Source organism: Peromyscus maniculatus, chromosome 19 (genome assembly GCF_049852395.1).
Source record: "Peromyscus maniculatus bairdii isolate BWxNUB_F1_BW_parent chromosome 19, HU_Pman_BW_mat_3.1, whole genome shotgun sequence".
Lineage (NCBI taxonomy): Eukaryota > Metazoa > Chordata > Mammalia > Rodentia > Cricetidae > Peromyscus > Peromyscus maniculatus.
In genome coordinates, this window is record NC_134870.1 from 56,892,262 (window position 1) to 56,916,522 (window position 24,261).

The 24,261-nt window shown below is 48.2% G+C and overlaps 1 protein-coding gene across 1 annotated transcript in view; it reads left to right on the plus strand.

The window, feature by feature from the left end:
- The window catches only part of LOC102928353 (O-acyltransferase like protein-like), a 50,895-nt gene extending 27,018 nt beyond the window's left edge, over positions 1 to 23,877 (plus strand). The window contains exons 8-15 of the mRNA XM_006970121.4: positions 3,591 to 3,692; positions 11,661 to 11,826; positions 14,170 to 14,249; positions 16,223 to 16,336; positions 18,008 to 18,140; positions 20,561 to 20,747; positions 22,551 to 22,693; positions 22,975 to 23,877. Of these exons, the coding sequence (XP_006970183.1) occupies positions 3,591 to 3,692; positions 11,661 to 11,826; positions 14,170 to 14,249; positions 16,223 to 16,336; positions 18,008 to 18,140; positions 20,561 to 20,747; positions 22,551 to 22,693; positions 22,975 to 23,100 (1,051 nt within the window). The 3' untranslated portion in view covers positions 23,101 to 23,877. The remainder of the gene's footprint in view (positions 1 to 3,590; positions 3,693 to 11,660; positions 11,827 to 14,169; positions 14,250 to 16,222; positions 16,337 to 18,007; positions 18,141 to 20,560; positions 20,748 to 22,550; positions 22,694 to 22,974) is intronic.
- Positions 23,878 to 24,261: the final 384 nt, after the last annotated feature.

Sequence of the window (24,261 nt, forward strand, 5' to 3'; positions counted from 1 at the left end):
ACCACACACACACCCACACACCGTATACATACATTATACACACACACATGCACACACATATACAAACACACATATACCACACATACACATCACGCATATACACATACATAACACAACACACATGAACACACACCAACACACACATCATACCACATACATGCATTCCACATACATACACTATACACACATACATTTCACACACACAACATATAAAACACACATATAACATACACTACCTACACAATGTACACCACACACCACATACACAAAACACACATATACCACATGTATTTTTTATTTACTTAATTTTTATGTATATGGGTACGGTTTTTGCCTGCATGTTTGCCTGCATGCCACACATGTGCCTGCTGCCCAGAAGAGCAAAAAAAGGGTGTCAGGTTCCCTGGAACTAGAGTTACACACAGTTGTGAGCTGCCCTATGGGTGCTGGGAATTGAACCCAGGTCCTCTGGAAGAGCAGCTAGCCACTGAGCCATCTCTCCAGCCCTTCACATTTACTCTAAAAATTAATTTTTTTAAAAAATTATGTTTATGAGTGTTTTGCCTGCATATATATTCATGTACCATGTGCATGCCTTGTGCCTGAGGAGGCCAGAAGAGGGAGTCAGATCCCCTGGAACTGGAGTTACAGATGGTGTGGACCGCCTTGTGGATGCTGGGAATTGAACCTGGGTCTTCTGGAAGAACAGTTAGTTCTGTTAACAGCTGAGCCGTCTCTCCAGCTCCCACTTCCCACAGACACTATTGAATAATGGAGTATCATCGTCGTTTTTTTGCAGATAATAAATTCAAGGTCCAGAAACAAAATAATTTGCCCATACTATTAAGGTCAGAATCAGAACTTAAGAATACAAGTTGAGTATCCCTGTAAATCCGACACCCAAAATATTTCAAAATCTGCAGCTTTTAAAGTGCTAACAAAATACCCTAAGTGGGAAATTCTACGGGTTATAGGTCCCAGACAAAACATAGGCGTGTCAAAAATATTGTCTACAATCATCTTCAGGCCTATATATAACCTGTAGAACTTGTTCTTAGCCTCGGGCTTCATCTCCAATACCTCATTAGATGTGTGCAAGCATTCCCAAATGCTAACCCACACCGGGGTCCACACATTTCAGATTAGGGTATTCTGCTGCAGTTTGTTTCTTGGGTCTCATGTTTGACCCTCGATCACCGATATACAGAAAAAACAGATTTCCAGTTACCCTGGAGGAGAGCTGTGATCCACTCTTTTGAAATCCTTTCCTACCTCTTGGGTTAGCGTCATACTAATCTATGAGGAGTGATTTCCCCTTCCCCAGACCGTTCAGGACTCTGGGACTCACAGCCTGTTTCCCCTCATTTCAGTGGCCCCTCCTCGTGGGCTAAGCAGTACATTCCCACACACAGAACAAGAGCCAGCCCTGCTTAGCAAAGACTGCCTGCCAGTGGGTGCCAGGCACTCTGAGAAGAAAGAATGGCCCAGATTCACCCTTTCCTGAGATGAAGAGGAGGCCAGAATCAGAATTGGCTGCCCTACTTCCAGCTCTCAGGGCTTTCATTTAGATGTCTTTTATGCATTTGGTTCCTATTATAAGGAATCCAGCCTGCTGCTTTTCAAAGGAAGTCGAAGAGGCATTCCCCAACCCAGCAGGATCCCTTCCAAGTAGGGCCCAACACAGGCATCCTTGCTGTGCAACAGGAAACACATTTGCTGTTCCGAGGAATCCCATAAGGATCAGAGGGCTGAATGCCAGAAGGTGAAGGAACTCACAGTCCTGCTCACCACCAAGCTGTAACTCAAAGCTGACGTTTGGGTGGGGAATTCACTATGAGAATGTGCCTGTTAAGAATTCTATGATCTTCCTGTAATCCCTGCACTTGAGATGTAGAAACAGGAAGATCAAGGGTTCAAGGTCAACTTCAGCTACATCAGGGGTTTGAGGCCATTGGGAGCTATGTGAGACCATGTCTCAAAATCAAAGCAACAAAACTGGAATTCTGTGTTCTTGAGCAGCCCAATTAGTAATCTGAGTGTCGCTTTCCCTGCTTGGAAAAACGGGAATAATAATGTTTCCTCGATGGGCAGTGGTGGCAGCGCTTGGGAGGCAGAGACAGGCAGATCTCTGTGAGTTCGAGGTCAGCCTGGTCTACAGAGTGAGTTCCAGGACAGGATCCAAAGCCACACAGAGAAACCCAGTCTTGAACCCCCCTGTCCCCCCACCCCCACCCCCGCAAAAAAAAAAAAAAGAAAAAGAAAAAAAAAAATGTTCCCTCTTGCTCCTGGTAGGATTCAAACATCCATCTGTTTGCCTGTGTACTCAACAAATGTTTATTTAGAGGAAGTTGGGTATGGTCGGAGAACTGAAGCAATCTTGTTAGGGAAAGCATTTTGAAAATGGTGTGGTGCTATATATAGCATTGGGAGTCCTTCACGGTATTACTTTAAAAGGCCTATAGGGCTGTGGAGATGGATCTGTGTGGAAGAGTACTTGAGCCCCTGCAAGCCTGAGGTGTCGAGTTCAAATCCCTAGCATACATCAATAATCTGGGCATGACCACATGTGCCCCAGCATTGTGGGGCAGAGAGGGCAGATCCTGGGAGCTCACTAGCCAGCCAGTCTACCCCAAATGGTGAGCTCCTAGTTCAGTGGGAGACTCTTCTCAAGACCATAAGGGGGGTAGTGACAGAGGAAGACACTGATGTCTTTGCCTGACTTCTGCATGAGTGGCAATGGGAGCATGTATTTACATACTGACATGCATGAACCATACAACAGAGACAGAAACAGAAAGAGACAGACAGATAAACACACACAGAGACAGAAAGAGAGAGAGAGAGCACACAGCATGGCAGCTATTGGTATTGTTAGCCCAATATTCCTGACCTTTCATCCTCCAAGTCAATGGTTCTCAATCTTCCTAATGCTGTGACCCTTTAATACAGCTCCTCATGTTGTGGTGACCCCCAACCATAAAATTATTTCATTGCTACTCCATAACTATGATTTTGCTACTATCGTAAATATCTGATATACAGGATATCTGTATATCAGATATCATGGGGATATGTGATCTCCATGAAAGGGTTGTTTGATTCCCAAGTGGTTGCAGCCCACAGGTTGAGAACCCTTGCTCCAGGTGCTTGGGCTTGTGTTTGGACCACATTACTGGCTCCAATTAACAAGTCATACCTCATCTTGCCACTAGCCTTCTGTTGAAACCCTCGCACACTTATTCCAACAGCTTTCTGAGCCACTTTAGGCTACAACATTGAGTTGTTGGGTTGAGACACTCCAGTGCTCTCTTGTTTCGCTGCTGTGGTCATTTGTGAGCACTCATTGTCCCGTTAGCCCATAGTAAAGAAGACTCTGAGACTTGGCCAACAGGCTATGAATATACTGTATGAGAAAAACAGAACCAAAGTGAAACAAAACACAGAATCAAAAGTCTGCTGCTTTAAGGCATGGGTCTACCTTGTCACTGCAGCATCCCTTAGCCTGTCCTGACTGAGACAACCGAGGCAGCTCACTGATGAACTCTATTATTGCTAACTGACTTCTGAGGCTACTCTCTTCTCTCTCCTAGTGGTTGGTTAAGTGCAAGGTCATTTCTAAAGATGCACCGGAACACAAATGCGGGAATAACCCCTAAAGTCATGCTCAGATACTTTCTCAAACGTTTTACAAGGTAGGTTAACTTATGTAATATTTCAATTCATTATTGGCTATGAAATAGGTATTTCTCAATGTCCAACCCTGTTTAGAAAGAGTCTTTGAAAGAAACAGTTTTCTTCCTTAATTATGTTTGCATTTGACTGGCTTAAAATAGTTCAACTTCCATGATGGCAAAGGTCATGGAAAACTGGTGTCTTCCATCAGCAAACACGTTCTCGGCTGGCTGGGAGTAGAGTTCCATAGATGCCCTATCCACTTCCATGGGATCTGTGTTCTGCAGGAGAGAAGTGGTGTAGCTGCAAGTGATCCTGGAAGTCAGCGTGCCAGTCTGATGGTAAAAATAACACATGGCAAGGAACGGTGTTAGGTGAGGCTCGGGTCAGGGCCGTGCTTCCTTATTAGGCAATCCGTGGTTGGTTGAAGAGGAAGCTGTAGCTTGAGTTTTCCTGCTTTGCCCACAGTCAGGACAAATCTTTGTCACCCGCCAGACCCACAGCCGCTCAGACCCAACCAAGTAAACACAGAGACTTATATTGCGTACAAACTGTATGGCCGTGGCAGGCTTCTTGCTAACTGTTCTTATAGCTTAAATTAATCCATTTCCATAAATCTATACCTTGCCACGTGGCTGGTGGCTTACCGGCACCTTCACATGCTGCTGGTCATGGCGGCGGCTGCAGTGTCTCTCTGCCTCAGCCTTCTGCTTCCCAGAATTCTCCTCTCTCCTTGTCCCACCTACTTCCTGCCTGGCCACTGGCCAACCAGTGTTTTATTTATTGACCAATCAGAGCAATTTGACATATAGACCATCCCACAGCAGGAAGCACTTCTGATATTGGTTTAGAGTACAAAACAGTGATGGCAGGGATGCAATGGGAGAGTTGGAGTTAAAGGGAGAGGACACCTCAGCTCCTGCTCTCCAGACATGGCTGGACTGAACCAGAACCCAGCTCCCTGCATTCCATCTTGCTATACTACACTATATAGTGTTCCCTAGAGAAACAGAATCAATAGGATGAATATATATATATTCACATGTATGATAATATATATATCACATGTCATATATCAAAAGAATTTACTAAACCCACTCTCACTGAAATAGTAACTATAGTTGTCTCACACCTGAGAGGCTGAGAACCAGGCAGTTGCTCAGACCACAAGGCTGGTGACTTAGCAGTCCCAAATTGGTGCTGAGAACCTGGAGAGCCATTGGCCTTTAGCCTATGAAGGAAACCCGGAAATGTGGGTTCAGCTATCAGTGAAGGAATCATCATCATCATCATCATCAGCAGCACCAGGGTGAGTTAACTCGGCAGCAAGAGGGAAGGCCAAGTGGACTGAAGGCAAACACCGTGTCTTCTGGCATCCTTTGTATCTGGACTGCCGCCAGAAGGTGCCACCTACATTTGGCGTGGGTCCTCCCACATCCGTTAAGGCAGTCAGGACAATTCTTGAGTTGAAGCTCCCTTACTCAGGTGATTCTAATTTGTAACGAATTGATATTAAAACTAACCACCACTCTGTCAAGGAAAGAGTTAAAATGATCCCCAGGGCTGGGGAAATGGGCGTGGGCAGGAACAGATACCAGGGCTCCACTGCTGGCCTGTGTCCCGGCTTAACTATGCACCAGTTACGTGACTGTCCCAGCCTTTCTGTACTTAGGTTTTCTGCGGGGGCGTCTACCCACCAACCCCACAGTTCCCCAGAGTTTTCTTGAGTACGAGCCATCAGGAAATATTAGATACAAGGGTTTAGAATGTGGAGAGAAACAGATAGAAAATAAAGGACAGCCTTGAGAGGGCCTGGAACCTATTCCAATGAGCCCTGACCTCCCCCCAGCACAGCCAAGTGCAGACCATCTCAGACACCTGCACTCAGGCCCGTGGTCCTAATCATCCTTTCTATGCGGACCTGCTGGGTAAAGCCACGAGGAACCTGAAAAGGGGCTCCCACAGTTTTCTTATCTATAAAATGAAATTAGGGGCTGGGGATGTAGCTCAGTTGGTACATTACTTGTCTGAAGATCTGGGTTCAGTCTCAAGCACCACATAAATCTGGAGTGATAGTTTCTGTCTGGAGTCCTAGCACTCTGGAGAAGGAACCAGGAGGACTGGAAGTTCAAGGTCATCCTCAGCTACATGGAGAGCTTGAGACTAGCCTGGGCTTCCTGAGACTCTGTCTCAAAAAAAAAAAAAAAAAAAAAAAAAAAAAAAAAAAAAAAAAGAAGAGAAAAGAAAAAAGAAAAAAATCGAGGTCGTGGTAGTGAAACTAGTGTCACTTTGTAGGACTCTTGTGAGATGAGAAAATGTACACGAAGAACTTCGAAAGGTTCAGGATAGACAGTAAGCCCCCAGTGAGTACACGCCTCGTCCCTGTTCTTGCTGGTACCCGAGCCTCGTCTGCCTTTCTCTCTGTAAGTGAAGAATGAGGAGGGGCTAGGAGTAGACCAGCACTGCTTCTTTTCACTGTGGTTTGTGGTTTCTTCTGAGCTTTATCAATGCAGCCCCCCTCCTCCTGGTGAAGGGGGTGGGGGATGGGAGGGGAAATGCAGGATTTCCGAGTCTTTCGAGTATGAGGCTCTGGTTAAGCAACCCGTCCTGCCTGAGGTTTGCCTGGAATGGAGGGCTTGCCACTCCGGGCCCCAGGTTCAGAACAGCTTAGTTCGGGGTGAGGGAACCAGGAGCGTGGAAAGCTTGTTTTGGAACAGAACAACTTGGGAAATGGGAGAAAGTTTTTTTCCGGGCAGAGGGAGCCATGGTTGGGGGGCACAAGGTCACTGGGTGGGAGCGGGTGATGATGATATGACTTGTGAACAAGATGAAGTGTGGAACCCTGGAATCTGGCCCCTGGCAGTGGGAACGGGGACATGGGAACTCAAAGGCAGGCGAATTTCCTAACCTGAATAACAAGGCTGAGACAAAGAACTCTGGAAGCGTAGGGATTTGAGTCAGAGCAGGGAAGAGAATGACTCCAACTTGAGCCAAAACTTTATTGAAAAATGGAGGTGGGTGGTGCTAACCTCATCCTGGCCTAGCCCTTCCCAAGATCCTCAGGGGCAGGATAGTCATGCCCCTGGCAATTAGGATGTTCTCATTTATGAATTCAGAACTCGTTGTTCCTATTCATGTAGGATTTATCCCTTCAAGAGGACAGGTGATAAGCTGGGTATGGTAGGGCACACTTAAAACCCTAGCACTGGGAAGATGGAAGTTGGGAGATCAGGAGTTCAAGGCTAGCCTTGACTACCTAGTGAATTTGAGGCCAGCCTAGGCTATATAAGAAAAAAAAAAAAGGGGGGGGGGGACAGGAGATAAAATGGCTAAGATGGCTTCACTATTAACTCATCACAGGCCACTGTGTATCGGGCATGGTTTTAAGATCTGATGATTCAACATTTTATTAACCCAACAAAAATAAAATCCTTCCAGTGGAGGTTACATTCTAGTAAATGCAGATACATAAGAAATAAATAATCTATCATTAAAGTGCAGTATGTAAATAAACACAGAATAGACCAGTAATCTGAGAGCCTTAAAAAGAGAATTGAGAGACAGAAGTGGGGTGGGCCAACCTCCTGAAGGGGAGCAAGGAAATGTGACTTTCGCCCAGGATCTTGAAAGAAGCAAAGGAATGTTCCACACAAAGAAAATGCTAGAAGCCAAGAGCAATCCATTCAGGGGTAACAGAGTGCAAAAGCCCCGAGGACAGAGTGTGGTTGGAGTGGCTGGGGAAGCTGAGGAGCCCCCCAAGCTCTTTGCTGGCAGGTGGGGTGTGGAAGTTGGGGGTGTGGGGAGAACAGCCGGGGTGAGGTCATGGAGGGCGAAGGTGAAGGACTAGACCCAGGGGCAACCACGCTCTCCGCACTCTCTCTCTCCACTTTCTTCTGAGGTTATTCCAGGACAGAACCCTCTAGAGAGCACCAGCAGGGGAGGCATGGCGTCAGATGTGCAGGCTGCAAGCAATCCTCTGCCTGCCAGGCAGTAAGGGCACTGGAATGGAGCAGGGGTGGGAAATCAGGAGGTGGGCTGGAAGCTACTGCTTCATAAGAAAACACAAGCTGGGTAGTGGTGGCTGACGCCTTTAATCCCAGCACTCAGGAGGCAGAGGCAGGTGGATCTGTGTGAGTTCAAGGCCAGCCTGGTCTACAGAGTGAGTTCCAAGACAGCCAGAGCTGCATAGTGAGACCCTATCTGGAAAATAATAAAATAATAATAATAATAATAATAATAATAATAATAATAATAATAATAATCCACCCACTCGCCCACCTTCTGGGTGTAAACTGGATCGGTATTGTCAAATGGGAAGTAGAGGAGATGTTCTGGGGTCTTAGCACTGCCTGTTCTCTCCAACTAGGAGTCACACTTAAAGGTTCATAGCTAAGGGGCCAGGGAGGTGGCTTAGTTGACTTAGACACCATCCTGTTCTGCATGTGGTTTTTTCATTTAATGTCACAGCCCTAGTGTATTCTCTATTGACAGGACCCACACCACTGACGTGACCTATGGGGCTTTGTATATAGTGGACCATTGTGTATTTAAGTTGACCCCACTGATGGATATGGAGGAAGTTTCCAAGCTTTTTGCTTTCTTAGATTAGAAAGTGATATATATGGCAGGTCTGGATGGGGAGATTTGGGTGGGCAGGATGGGATGGGCAGGTCTGAGTGGGGAGGTTTTGGTGGGCATGCTTATAGGGTAAATCCCTGCAAATGGAGTTGGTACATGTATGTTTTTTCCTGTTTATCCATCCTACCCACCAGATAGGCACATATCTGCTTCTCATACTTCCGTGACGCAGGCCAAGACCTTTCATTCTCCTAGCAACCAGGACAAAAATGTAGCACAGGTCTAATTCTGTGGCATCGAAGACATTTCACTCTATTGCCTTATTTACCTCACAGGATTCTCCCAGGATCTTAGGAGGCAGTGATCATCACCCTCTTTGTATAGGGGAGGAAGGAGACAAAATTGAGATGACCTTCACACATGTGAATGATTTAGGCAAAACTACTCAAACGTGCCTTTCTGGTTCGGTTCCCTAGCCCACCTAATTCAGGATTTCTACCCATCCACCCAGAGGCTCAACCTCACTCCCAACTATGGCCCACTGGCTTGAAGACTTCACTTTAACACCATCCTCTGGAGGGATTGCCAAGGGGTGAAGATGCTAGTCAGAGTGGGTGGGGTAGCACGTGCCCTCCCAAAGCATGTGTCTTAAGCCCTGCTCCTGAAAGGTTCAGGGGCTGATTCTCTCCCAGAGAGGAGGAGGAGACACGTGACAGGAAGGGAATCCAGGCAGGTTTCCTGGAGATAGAGGCCTGCAATAGCAGCTGCAGGGACTTCCTCCTGCTGGCAGGCTTGGCCGGCCTCAGGCTGCAGGCCTCAGGGAGATTGGCTCCAAAGCAAAGGCAGGTGAGCAGATCTGGGACACAGTTACCTGCTTTTCCTCGGTGACACTGCTCCATAATTCCATCCCTGTGCCTGAGTGCTCTTGGGGTACTGTGTATGGAGGATGCTGCCATTGCAGGGAAGGAAGGCAACAGGCCTGTTCCCCGGGTGACCAGAAGATCAGGTTAGTCCTCCACTGTCATGGGCACCTTTAAGTAGGGCTGTGCCAAGACCTGCCAGCTTCCATCTGTCAGACCTCACCCCGCCCTGGGCTCTTATCCATTTGTTTGGAGGGGCTGTGGGACCAGGGGCTCTGCTCTACTTGAGTGAAAAACCACCCTAAATTTCCAAATGTATTCTTTACCTGTCTGTCTACCTGTCCGTCCATCTGTCTGTCTATCCTGTGGCACTGGGGATCTCACCCAATGTTTTGTCCTTACTAAGCACTTGTTCTACCACTGAGCCACACTGTAGCTAAAAATATCTCTTAAAAAGAGGGCTCCTGGGGCTGGGGATGTGGTCAGTGTTACCTAAGTGACCGACTCCCCAGGGACCCAAGTAAAATGCCTGGGAGGCATGGCAGCCCCAGAAGATGGCGACAGGGGATTCTCAGAGCTAGCTGGCTACCTAGCTAGACTAACCAAATCAGCAAGCTCTGGGTTTGATTAAGATACCTTGGCTCCATGGATAAGGTGGAAGAGTGATAAAGGACAATTTCCTTACAATCTTAGGCCTCCATGTGCTCAGTCACACAAGCGCACATCGACCCTGACTCGGGTGTGCCCACACACATGCAAAAACCTATGTACACACACATGCACACCTCATACACACGTGAAAAATGGAAAACCGTAAAAGAGGGCTTCTGTGGGGACATAGTGGAGCACGCCTGAAATCACAGCACCAGGAGGGCAGAGGCAGGAGGATCAAGTGTTTGAGATCACGCTGGAATACATAAAAAAGAGTCTGTCTGCAGAATCCAGCCAACCAACCAGCAAGGGCTCTGACTTTAGCTCCACCCCATGCCACAATCACGCATCCCTCCCAACCACGCCCTCTCTTCCAACTTCCATATGTGCCGTCCACTCTGCAGTTACCGGACACAGTGGTCAACTGAGAGATACTACGTACTCCAAGAAGCAGCTATCTTCTTAATAAATTTTATGTTGGTTAGTAGTCTTTAATGATCATATTTTGAGTCCATCAGCTAAAGAAGCAATATTTAAGTTCGTTGTAGTTAATATTTCTTTAGCTTTAGAAGTGTAGCAACTGGGAAATCCCTGGTGAGTGGCAGATTGTCTTATTCTATCTTTTGCATCCCACTGATCTGGACCATGTATGTGGTAGTTTGAATGTAATTACCACCCCCTCCCCGCGCCGCCACCCCCACCCTAAACTCAGAGGGTGCGGCACTATTAGGAGGTGTGGCTCTGTTGGAGTGGGTGTGGCCTTGTTGGAGGAAGTGTGTCACTGTAGGGGCAGGCTTTAAGGTCTCATATGCTCAGGATCCTGCCCAGTTTTCAGTCCACTTCCTGTGGCCTGCATATCAAGATGTAGCCAGGACCACATCTGCCTGCATCCGGCCATGCTACCTGCCATGATGATAATGGGCTGAACCTCTGAAACTATAAGCTGCCAGGAGTTGCTGTGGTCATGGTGTCTCTTCGCAGCAACAGAAACCTAACTAAGACAATGTATATATGTATTTTTTACTTTTCCTTATTTTCTTTTTTTGGGATAGGGTCTCATGTAGTCCAGACTGGCCTCTCTCTCACGGTGTAGTCGAGGATGGTCTTGAACTTCTGATTCTGCTGAGTTGTGGGATGACAGGCATGTACTAACATAACATATCCAGTTTATGTCGAACCAGGGATCAAACCCCAGGGCTCTGCGCACGCTAGAAAAGGACTCTACCAACTGAGTCACGTGACCAGTCCTGGACCCTGTGTATTAATCATCAGTCTGTAGCTGTGTCAAATCCCGCTTAGAAGGATGAAAAAGTGTACAGCAAAGAAGGAAGAAAGGAAGAGGAGGAAAGGAGGGAGGAAAGAAGTTTGGTCTCATGAGGCATATGGGAAGAACATGAGCTGTACCCATCTTACGGATGAGTGACTGTGGACGAGTCACTCTGACTTCTCTGGGCTGTAATTTGAGATGGAATAAGAACTACCGGGCCGGGCGGTGGTGGCGCACGCCTTTAATCCCAGCACTCAGGAGGCAGAGACAGGCGGATCTCTGTGAGTTCGAGGCCAGCCTGGGCTACAGAGCGAGTTCCAGGACAGGCACCAAAACAACACAGAGAAACCCTGTCTCGAAAAACTAAAAAAAAAAAAAAAAAAAAAAGAGCTGCCGGACAGGATTATCTCAAGTTTTAGGAACCCCGAAAGCTCCCGTTTCGATGGTGACATAAATGGCTTTCGCAGCCAGCAGCCCACCCTGGGCCGCTCAGCAAGACTGTGGGCCCTTGAGGCTGCCCACCGGTGTCACGGGTTTCTGAAAGCATCCCTCCCGTCTCCTGTGTGCCCGCGGAGGTGAGTCCACGGCACCACCTTCCCGGCGTCATCGTCTCTCCCGCTTCTCTCCGCCAGGTTGCAGCTTCTTCACCTGTACTCAGTGTGCTTGCTGGTCGGACTCTTCTCCTTGGTTCCCTGGGGACCTGTCTGGGAGGTGCCGCAGTTCCACTGGGATAACTGCCGGCGAGTCTGGTGGACGAATCTGCTGCTGTTGAACAACTTCGTGTCTGTTCAGAACGCCGTGAGTTCCCAAGAGCCGATTTGCAAGGACGTATGGGCGGACACGGGGTGTCCCGGTCACGTGGTCTGGCCAGTTTCCCATCTCCGTGGGGCTTCTAGGGGTGCGGCACCGGCTGGTGTAGGGGTCCTTGTTGTAAGAAAGGTCTGAGCCGGGTGGTGGTGGCGCACGCCTTTAATCCCAGCACTCGGGAGGCAGAGCCAGGCGGATCTCTGTGAGTTCGAGGCCAGCCTGGGCTACCAAGTGAGTTCCAGGAAAGGCGCAAAGCTACACAGAGAAACCCTGTCTCGAAAAACCAAAAAAAAGAAAGGTCTGCAGTGGTCCTAATGAGAGTGGACTGTGTGGGTCTCGGGGCAGCTCCCCTCTCCAGATGATCCTGAACCCGTCCAGGTCACCACACCGGAAAGGACAGTGGGGTCCTTTGCCTCCACACAGGGGGCCTATGCTGGGGTGAGACATCACAGCAATGCCCCACCCCCACCCCACCTCGGTGAACTCTGAATCGATTTCAGGCCAGTCTGGACAGAGCTGGTTCAGATCTATGCCTACGGAATCCAAATCTTCATAATTGCTCCAGTTTGTTTTCTATCGTTGTGATGAAAACACATTTGGCCAAAAACAACCTGGGAAGGAAAAGAGTTTATTTGGCTTAGACATCCTGGGCCACGGTCCCGTCACTGAGAGAAATCAGGGCAGGATCCCCCGGCAGGAACCACAGCAGAGACTATGGACGCATGGTTGCTCCCCATTACTTGCTCAGCCTGCTTTCTTATATAACCCAGGATCACTTGCCTAAGGGTGACACCACCCACAGTGGAGCTGGGCCTTCCCACATCAGTCATCAATCAAGAAACTGTTTCCCTGGGCTGGAGAGATGGCCCAGTGGTTAAGAGCACTGGCTGCTCTTCCAGAGGTCCCGAGTTCAATTCCCAGCAACCACATGGTGGCTCACAGCCATCTGTAATGGCACCTGATGCTGTCTTTTAGCATGTAGGTGTACGTGCAGATAGAGTACTCATATGCATAAAATAAATAAATCTAAAAAAATGTTCCCACAGACATACCTATAGGTCAATATCCTGCAGGCATTTCCTCAGTTTAAGCTCCCTCTTCCCAGAAGATGCTGGCTTGTATGAAGTTGACAAAACAACAACAATAATAATACACATCCAGCAGGACAATAATGAACTTGGAGTGAAAGAATATGAGGTAGCTATAACTCGGCCATGTCCTTAAGTCCTCCTGTGGGTGGAATGGCAGGTCCCTAATTCTCACACGTAACCACTCATTCATGAGATGGCCAAGCCCAGTAGTTTTGACGGGCATCATCCATGCTGACCTCTTGCAGATGAGCTCACGTCTGTGATATGGTCCCAGGAGATAGGTGGGGCCATTTTCCTGGATGCAGACTAGCTTGGGCCATTAAAAAAACTCAGGGGCAAGGACAGGAGCCAGTTGCCTCTTTGAGTAGAAGCCTACCTTAGATTTTTAGAAGCAAGGTGCCATGGCTCTCAAGCCTGACCATTCATATTTTCTCCATGGCAAAGGTGTCTTTTGGTTTTTTTCTTTTTAGTTTTTGGAGACAGGGTTTCTCTGTGTAGCTTTGTGCCTTTCCTGGAACTCACTCTGTAGCCCAGGCTGGCCTCGAACTCGCAGAGATCCGCCTGCCTCTGCCTCCCGAGTGTGCTGGGATTAAAGGCGTGCGCCACCACTGCCTGGCTTCAAAGGTGTCTTTTTAACTGTGGACAAAGCTTCCCTCTATCCTGAGGAAGTTTGGGCTCCTTTGGGCCCTAGGATCTGAAATGACAGGAAAATTGCCCCTAGGAATTTTCTTATGTGAGATAAAACATGTCCGCAATGGCTGGCTTCATTTACCACAAGCATGAAGAGCAGGTGGGCCCCCGTGGCTTTGGCCAGGCATCCATGTTGGTTCTAGTGGGAACTCTGAGTGTGCGCCAAATATTTGCTTTCAAAAGAACACAATTTCTCCACCTAGAGCTGGGAGTGGGAACCAGGCAAGGGAAAGGACCTCTCTGGCTTCTTGGAATTCCAGTCACACCATAAGGACAGCCACCTCCTGCATTCCTGAATCATGACCCCAGTCCGTTCCCATGGCTGTCCTAGGAGACAAGCTATGTTGGTTTTTAGAAACAAGAGAGAAATGTGTCTGAATCTCCATGAGGCCAGGCTTGGTCCAAAGGCTGATTTGAGGAAGGACAGAGGGTGTCTAGTTCCTCTTCCCATGGAAGCTGCCCCGGCCACCTGCTCAACAGGCCAAATGGCAGACACTCTACAGCCCCGGTACCTGGAAGGGAGGAATCACATCTACTTCTCCTTTATCCCCAGTGCCATGGCTGGACTTGGTACCTCGCCAGCGACTTCCAGTTCCACCTCCTGACGCCGCTCATCTTCTTCGTCCATGGAAAGTGGGTCTGAGATGTCCCTCCCCTCCCCCTCCATGGGTCCTTTGGCCCGGAACTTTCAGATATGTTCCAGTTTTGTAGAAAGCAGCTTTTTATAATGTAGGAAATTAACTTTCCAGATCGGGAGGTACCGCTCCCTCTCCTGCCTGCCTTCCACGTCTTCTGGCAGCCACATATAAATCAGCATGTTTTCCCAGATTTATCACCCGTGTGTGGAATACCCAGTGCTCAGCATTTTCCATGCCAGCTGTTCGCATAAACATATCCACATATTGACACAGCCCGCATACCTGTCAGTCGCAGGATTTATAGTCCATTTTTATGGTTGGGTATCTAGATGGTGCCCAATTTTTCATGATTATAAATGGCACTGTGATGACTGCCTTTGAACACTCCACTTTTCCTTGTAGCTCTTTCCATGGGGATATATTTCTATGTGGAATCACCAGGTTAAAGGGTGGAGGGATTCCTAAGTGTTTGTTACAGACTGGGAAATTGCTCCCTGGGAAGAGGGGAGTATTTACAGTGCCCTTAGCCATGCGTCAATGTACCTGCCGCCCCACAGCCCGAATCTATCACCTTAATTGTGTTAGTTTTAGAAACGCTTTACAGTCTCAGTAATTCGCAGGGAGATTTATAGTGTGCCATTTAAAAAAGAAATTTATTATTCCTCCTTGTTAAAATATGTGTTCAATTTAGGAAACATTAGGATTAAGAGGAAGGAAAATATTCACCCCAGTCCATCACTCATGGCAAGCTAGGCTCACTGTCAAAATTCTGGTGCTGTCTTTTTTATTTTTTTTCCCTGCTCAATTTTTTTTTTAAAAAGATGAAAGCATGCTCCTCCACAGCTTTTAAAAGTAGTTTTACTAAATTATTTTCCCGATTGTAAACATAACTGTAATGTCTGCCAAACATTTAATCTCCTGAATGAAGTATATTTTGCTTGTACCTTCTCTTGGATTGTTTCCAATTTTATGCTTTCATAAATAACTTCCCATGAATATCTTCATGACAACCATTTGTCTCCAACTCCAGTGTTTCTTCCGGATGCATATCCTGAGGGGGAATCAGTGGGTCACAGGGCATGAATGTCTTGAAAGCTCTTGAGTCACAACGGGAAACTACTTCTAAAAGATGGAGACACGAATGTCCACATTTCTGTGCCACAGCAGATCGTCACAGTCCCCATCCGCCCTGTTCTGTTCCGAGTCACCAGACAGTGCCTCACTTAGAGTCGGCGTCCTCAGACCTTTTCCCTGTCACAGAATCCTGCAGTATATGACAGCGGGGACTTCTTCGTGTACAACCCCGAGTGTGCAGGAATTAATGTGCGAACAGAAGATATTGGGGAAATCCTTTTTTCCTTCATCCCCTCAGACAGTTTTGAGGCATATTACATAAAGCTGTAGAACATGCTGGAAGAACTGAGTGTTGGTTACCTCAACAGCTTACCTTGTATTGGCTCTCCCTGCCCTCCTGCTTCTCTTCTCCACTCCCACGCGAACCTCCCACGTCAACATTTGTCTCAGGCTTATGCTGGCGAGGAAAGCTGGGCTCTCTTCCCTGTTCTGTTCTCCCTCCCCTTCCCTGGAGTGGGTGGCTGTGTCCTATCTGGGCCCATCCTGCCTTGAGCAGCTCACTCCACTTCTAAGTCAACCACCACTCATGTCCATATAGCGCTCCGTAGATGACAAGCCCCGTTTCCAAGAATGGTCTCCTTTTGAGCCACAGTACAAAGCGTCTGGGCAGGGCAGGCAAGGCAAGTTCAAGGTCCTGTCCACGGTCTCACTGCTGGTCAGTGGTCAAGATCAGGCAGTTCAGGAACTTCCAGCCAGCCCAGCTTCCTCTGTTCCATTGAAGTCCCCCCTTTCTCCCTTGAAAGCAAGGCCCCAGGGCTCTTGGGATTGTAGCACCTCATTCATGCTATGAGGAAGGCAACTGAAAGGCATTCTCCCCTGCCCTCTCATCTACAGAAATAAACGTGTCCTTGTCCTCCTCGGGGCCCTGCTGTTCCTGACATCTTTCGCTGCCACTGCTCTGCTCACATTGGCTTATAAACTCCCGGTGGCGTCTCCATCATCAGCCAGGTAACACAGTTCCAACCTGGTCCTCTTGGTCCCTTGCATGACCTCACCAGGTCAGGGTATCCCAGAGAGGTCTTCAGAATCATCAGGCTGTTCGTCCTATGCCCATCAGCTTATGGGAAAATTGGGTTATACACCTTTGATCCAGAAGAAAGTTCTGAATTTCTCAACCTTTCAACTTGTAGGCGTGGGTCCTCTAACAAGTATATGACTCGAGGAAATGTTTCTCAGAGGACAGGAGCACCCCCATGTGGCTGAAATGGGGTTCTCCCTTAGTGTAGCAGATATCTTGCTGGATGGGGAAACTGAACCCATGATGAAGTTGGGGTTACCTTTTCAAGGTCATACAGCAGCTAAGGGCTGGCATAGGTGTTATTTGAACTTAGGATCTACCTCTCAAAGCTCTTTTGCCTCCACAATAAGCTACTTCTCATCCTGCCATAGAAATCCGTGTATAAACAGGAGCTAGACTTTTCTCAATACAGCAGTCAACACCACACTTGTGAAAATCAGGCGAGCCAGCCAAAAGCTCAGATTCGTCCCAAAGCCACCTGGCTGCAACCTTTTATTTGCTGACTTCAGACCAGCCACACCGGAGTCTATGGTTCTGCTGTTCTCTCAGTCTAGAACGATCTTCCATTAGCATCTGAGGTCTGTCAGGGTTGCCCCCAGCCCGTCTTTCTAGATGTCCATGCAAATGTCACATTTTCCAAAGCAGCCCTTCCTGACCTCCCAATAAAATTATAAGCCTAGCCAGGTGGTGGCGGTGATGCATGCCTTTAATCCCAGCACTCAGGAGGCAGAGCCAGGGGGATCTCTGTGAGTTTGAGGCCAGCCTGGGCTACAGAGCGAGATTCGGGACAGGCACCAAAATTGCACAGAGAAACCCTGTCTCAAAAAACAAAACAAAACAAAACAAACAACCCCCCCCCCAAACCCATAAGCCTAGAGGGGCTGAGAAGATAGCTCAGTCAGTGCCTGCAAGCTATCCGAAACTCTGTCTCTCTCTGTCTCTCTGTCTGTCTGTCTCTCTCTGTCTCTGTCTGTCTGTCTGTCGGTCTCTCTCTGTCTTCCTTCCTTCCTTCCTTCCTTCCTTCCTTCCTTCCCTCCCTCCCTCCCTCCCTCCCTCCCTCCCTCCCTCCCTTCTTTCTTTCTTTCTTTCTTTCTTTATTTCTTTCTTTCTTTCTTTTGGAGACAGGATCTCTCAATGCAGCCCCAGCTGTCCTGAAACTAGCTATATAGACCAGGCTGGCCCAGAACTCACAAAGATCTGCCTGCCTCTCCTTCCCAAGTGCTGGGATTACAAGTCTTCACCATCACGTCCCATCTTTCAAATGTCTCCAGCTCCACGTTTGGAACCCCCTACTCTCACAGATCCTTCTGGGCACTCCATTCACTCCTAGAGGCAGTGGATCAGCCACCACGAAGGAGGATTTAAAACAAATGAAATCATCACATGCCTTTGAGATCTGGGTACGGAGCCCAGGGGAATTTAGAATTTCAACAAGCCAACTGTGACCCAAGAGTCTAGGACCTAGGTGGTCACTGTGTGTGGATCATTATTGCATTATTGGGAAATCTGACTCTAGACTCGTGGATCACCCCAGAGGACATTCTCTTTTCCTCATCCAGCTCAAAACTGAGCTTCTGTCTTGCTTCCTTGTTTGTTTCCAGTGAAAACGAGACTGCCCTGTATTTCTCAGAGTATTACACCAAACCCTACTGCCGGTGCGGCCCGTTCCTTGTGGGCCTCTTCCTGAGCATGTTCATGCATTCAGACCACCCTACAAGCATTCTCAAAACTCCGGTATGTTGTCCCCTTGCCTCCCCGTAAGGGCCTCAGTCTGGCTGGGATGGGCGTGGCCTCTCTCACCTGGCTCTTCCAAGCGGAGGTGGAGCCAGGCTGCTGGATTCATTACTGTGATGCAGTGTGTTGTACCTCCATGCTAAACCGTGAGGAGGACTTTTCTTCCAGCCAGAGTCCGGTCCTCCTTTCTGAGCTAAAGGACCAAGAATCTGATTGCACTATTGGGGCACCATTGTTGCCCCTCCAAGGGCTCTATATGACCATCATTGGCCTTGGCTTTGTCATAGACAGTTCAGAAAGGAGACTCTGGCCCTTGGGAAAGCTTATATGACTCATAGCAACATCAAGAAATAGAATTTTCTGGGTGTGGCGGCTCATGCCTTCAATCCAAGCATTCAGGAGGCAGAGGCAGGTGGATGGATCTCTGTGAGTTAGAGCAAGTTCCAGGACAGCCAAGACTACACAGAGAAACCCTCTTTTGAGAAACCAACCCTCCCCCAATCCCAAAACAAAACAACAAACAAACAAACAAAATCCCAAAACCAAACCAAAAAAAAAATTACCCCAACAAACAAGCCAGCAAACAAAAAGATTCATCAGGACAAGTGGCTGTACAGAAGAGTGTATCTTTTACATGTCAGCATTTTGATGTTCTGGAAACGCACTATCCAGCTGTAGAATATAACACAGAGCCATCAAAGAGACCCTTGAACACAGCCCAGGTGACCCGAGGCTCCAGGGAGAACAGGGTATTTATTAGCAAAGGGGAGAGGGTAAGACAAAAGGAAGCATTGGGGAGCCATGTCAAGGGCAGTGTTGGGGTCAGGAGCATGCAGCTAGGGATACAGACTGAGCTGGAGAAACAAAACTGAATGCTGGGAAAAATGAGAACTCTGGTTCCTACCTGAGGAAGCCGAGCATGCGGTGGCTGCTGGGGATGAGACGGGGAGGACCCTGTGAACAGACAGGTAGGCAAGGAGCGGAGGACAGCATGGGTTCAGCTGTATTTCTTGAGGTTGCAGACTTGCTGACACCAAAGATTTAGCAGAGGGTGAGGGGCTAAGACTGACTTAGTTCGAACTGAAAGAGTAGGAACCCTCCCCCCGATAGTTTCCTCTCCTTCTCTACAGCCAACCGGGGGCAGGTAGTTGAGTTCCAAGTAGGTCTCAAGCTTCTTACTTCAGCTTGATCATCATGGCGGCTTAGGAGCTAGAGCACAGAGAAGCAAGAGAGCCTTGGAAGATAGGTCTGGGTCTGAAGAGATCAAGACATGTAGCATAAAATCCAGGACTTAAACAAAGCCGGGGGATGGAACTTAAGTTTGAGCCTGAAGTTGCTCTCCTCTCAATTCCTCAAGGGGCCTCTTCCACATTATTGAGGCATCCTTTGGTTTTGTTTTGTTTTTTGGTATTTCGAGACAGGGTTTCTCTGTTGTAGCTTTGAAGCCTGTCCTGGATCTCGCTCTGTAGACCAGGCTGGCCTCGAACTCACAGAGATCCACCTATGAGGCATCCTTTTGATTAAGGGACAGAGTAGGACATTAGGAGTGGAGGGAGTGTTGGAGAGGAAAGTTCTCTTCTAACGGATCCTGAACTGATTATATATTTGTGGGAAATTGTAAAACAAACAATGTGAGAGGCCCTTCGTGTCCTTCAACCAGGCTGTGCATCAGGCACCATGTCAGGGAACTGTGGTATATTATCATCCCCACGAACTGACAATGCTCAACGCCTGGACCTTAGACCTGCCGGTTTCCCCTGCACTTTCTTTGTATGTGCTTGTGTAGTTCTGGGAACTGCTGTCCTGTGTAGAGATTTGTACATGTCACTGCAATCAAGGCGCAGGGCTCTTCTGTCACCGTAAGCCCTTAATCCCTCCCCCCATCCTCCCTGCTTGTCTCTTGTGTGAGAGGAACGGAGTGACAATCAGGATGGGAAGGTGTCCAGAGGGAGGGAAGAGGGGGTATGTGTGGATTAGTAGGGAGCAAATACGGTCCAAGCACATTATGTATGTACATGAAAGTGATCTAAGGACAGTTGGACATGCAGAGTCATCATCGTGTCACTCAGTAGGCTATTATTCTCTACAACTACTTTTTGGTTTTTGAGATCTGGTCTCCCAGTGTAGCCCAGTTGGCTTCGAACTCAGTTCTCCTGCCTTGGTCTCCTGAGCAACAGGATTATAGGCATATGCTTCCACACCCAGCTCAGCTCATCCCTTTATGGGTACACACTCCCTTCAGCGGCATTGTTCCTAACTCCTGCCTACCACTACGCTGATCTTTTGTTTTAGTGAAATCTGTAGTGACTGAGGTTTACACACAGGGATCTCAAGTGATAGAAATGGCACCAAAGAAGTGAGCATATGCCAAAGGATGCAGCGATTCACGAGCTGTGAACTGCCCCTTGTTCTCCCCTCAGGTGCAGGCCACGCTGGGCTGGACTTTCTCTCTGCTGACCCTGTTTGCAGTTGTCTCGCTGGCATACGTAGTGGATGACACCTCCCCCGCCTCTTCCACGGCTGCTGCCATCTACCAGGCCCTCCATCGGACCCTGTGGGCAGCAGCTGTGGGCTGGATCATCTTTGCCTGTCAGGAAGGCTATGGAGGTAGGAGGGGGCCACTGGCTCTGCTCTTGGGCTCACACCCTGTTCCAGAGGGCGACAAAGTTAAAAGACAAGGTGTGCACCCAGAGGTAGGGAGGGATGATTGTAATGATTGATACCAGTGCAGAAAGAACACTTTGTTTCTATCCTTGGGGTAAATAACGCTCGATCTATTATTTGTTGTGTTGGTTTATGTACCTTATAAGGTAGGTCCTGAAAGACAAGGTTTGGGTTTCTCCATAAAGCTAGTTAAGAGGCTAGACAAGAACTCTGAAAAAACAGTGAGAAAATGATGTGGTGTAGCAACAGAGGACAAGGCCACACCCACCTTAGGCCTCAGTTTCTGTCTGAGGGGAGGAGGTTAACAAGTCACTAGGGCCCCTTCCATAACCAGGGGGAATATTTTTGTGCCATTGCCTTTTGCTGGGCAGAGGGAGCAAGCAGATGACGAGCATATATAGAAAGAAAGGTATTTTCTCCCAATTAGAGAGAGAACAATGTTCAAGACTCCTGGCATTTCCTTCCCCCACTTCTCTATTTGGCCCGAGGTAGGGAGGAGGTAAAGAGGTACCACCAAACATCACTCAGGCACCTGCTGTGGGATGTTCTGTATGTCAAATTGCTTTGATTGGTCAATAAATAAAACACTGATTGGCCAGTGGCTAGGCAGGAAGTATAGGCGGGACTAACAGAGAGGAGAAAAGAAAGAACAGGAAGGCAAAAGGAGACACTGCCAGCCACCACCATGACAAGCAGCATGTGAAGATGCCAGTAAGCCACGAGCCACATGGCAAGTTATAGATTTATGGAAATGGATTAATTTAAGCTATAAGAACAGTTAGCAAGAAGCCTGCCACAGCCATACAGTTTGTAAGCAATATAAGTCTCTGTGTTTACTTGGTTGGGTCTGAGCGGCTGTGGGACTGGCAGGTGACAAAGATTTGTCCTGACTGTGGGCAAGGCAGGAAAACTCTAGCTACAGGCACCATCTGGAAAAATCTCTGTTTCCAAACTTCCCTGAATCCTCAAAGCCATGGAGCATAGCCCAGGGGTGGAGGGTGGGGGTGGGGAGTGGGCAGGACAGCTGTGTACTCTAGGGACATCATTGGATGAGTTTAGTATTAGGCTGTAGGGGAAAAGCTGCTCAGCCTCGACCAACATGGTGGGACCCCGTGGCTTAAAGAGAAAACAAGTGGCCCCAACTTGCTGATACAAGTTGGATATACATCTTCCAGGCCTCATGGAAACAGTCACCAAAGGGACCCCCTTTGTTACCAGGGGTTGGGGGCTGGGCTGAGTGTTTCCAGGTTTAGTCACTGAATGGCATAAATGTGTTCGTGTACTTGTTTTGTGCCAGGCGGCGTTCTATGCATTTAAGGTCCAGCAATGGATAAGAAGGAGTTCTTCTCTCACAAGGCATTGCAGTAGAGTGGGGGCACCAGGAGGCCAGGGGATGTCTAGAGACACAACAGGGGCCTGCAGGGGCTGGAGAGAAGACTCAGTGGTTGAGAGTGTTTGCTGATGAAGGACCAGCACTCACGTTGGTCAGCTCACATAACCACTTCTAGCTCTAACTTTGGGGGATCTAACACCGTCTTCTGGCCTCCAAGAGACACATGCACACGCACACACACATACACACACACACACACACAACACACACACACACACACACACACACACACACACACACGCACACACGCACACATGCACACACACACTCTTTTAAAAAGAGAATACTGCAATGTGTCAGGTAGCACCACAGACGGGCTTGCCACTCTGCGACTCTGTCCCTCTTCCCACCAGGTCCGGTGACGCGTGTGCTTTCTTGCGGCATCTGGAGTCTCCCGGCTAGCATCAGTTACGCTTGCTACCTCGTCCACCCCATAGTGATCATCCTCTATAACGGACTGCAGGAGACCCTTCTCCACTATACTGATACCAATATGGTGAGCGAGGGCCTGGCCTCAGGTCCTGCCTTAGTTCCACCACTCGCTCTTCTTGAGCAGCAGAGCAAACGGCTGGCTTTGTTAGGGGCTGGCTTTTGCCGCTCTTTTTTCTGGAGTTGCTCTGCTCCAGGATTTAGCTGAAGGAGGGAGGGGAAGGCCTTCAGTCCAGGGTAAACTGTTTATTCCTGGCTCTGCCTCATGGCCTGGGGGCACTGTACTCTCAGAGCCAAGCATGGGGGGACCCATGGAATAAGCTGTCCACTGTGCCCCTTTGTCCACAGTTCTATCTTTTCTCTGGACACTGTGTGCTGACCTTCCTCTGCGGGCTGGCCCTGACGCTGTTCATCGAGCGGCCATGGCAGGAGCTGAAGTGCGGCCCGTGGGGACCAGTGCCTGCTGGGCCGTGAACATTCTGACTGGAATGCTGGAGAACCGCAGCCCACCTGTGGAAGTGAATCGGAAGGAATGGGAATCTGATTTTGTGAACATTTACTGTGTACAATGTGTATAGATAACCCGTGTTCACTATAAAAAGTGCTGCGAGCCACAGAAATATGAAGTAGGAATTCAGTTGATGGTAGCAAAAAGAATTCTTCCAGAGGATAAAGCCGAGACTCAAGGAGTCTTGGTGATACTGCTTTTGTATGTATCAGCTGTCTCCTAGAGTGAATTTCTTGTGTGCTATTGTAGCTTTCCCATTTGATTGATCATTTATTAGGCACAATTTTTCCCTATTGGGGTATTTGGATAAGATCCCCAGGCTTTTGTTCTCCTGTTTAGCATTAGACCCAGAAGTCTGCCTTTCTACAATTATCTCCATGAGCAAGTATCTGGCCAGGGCTCTCTCCGGACAAAAGCATTTTATCTGAGACATCTCTCAAACATTCAAGGGCAAACTGCAGATAAGCATTCAGACCACCTGCTAGCCTTCTGGAGTAAGGTAAATACCCACCTAGGCCAGGTAGATGTTAGGTACAAAACTTTGTTCTTGTGCAAATTAAGCTTAAACCCTCCTTTCTCCCATAGCCCAAGTCCCCCTTTAACAAAAGCCCACAACAAAAGGGCTTTTACGTACCAGGTACATCAAGCTGTGGCACAGGCTATCTAGCTACCAGTTCATTTCACCTGCCCTGCCAGAAAAGGGCACAGCTGAGATTAGACAGAGACAGATACGGCTCCAAAGGGGGGGGGGGGGAAGGCAGTTTTATTTTAGTCATGACTTAGTGACATAAAACTCCTAACATTTTAATAACCACTTCTAAGAATATAGTTTGAGCACATAAATTCCCCCTTTTTGATCTATTAACTGATTTTAGCCCTTAGTTGACCCCACCTCCTTTAATCACTCCCCTTTTGGGTTGCAAATGATGCTGACAATTATTGCTCTGTGTGTGGATCTTATCACCTCTGTTTGACCCTGGAAGAATTCAAGCCGTTTGACCTTGCTTCAGCTGGAGTATTGCTGATTGCATGGGTATATAACTGTAGACCTCAGAGACTTGGAGAGAACTAAGATGGAGAACCAAGATAGGACATAAAGAGAACAGCAGAGAAGTGTAGAGAGAATC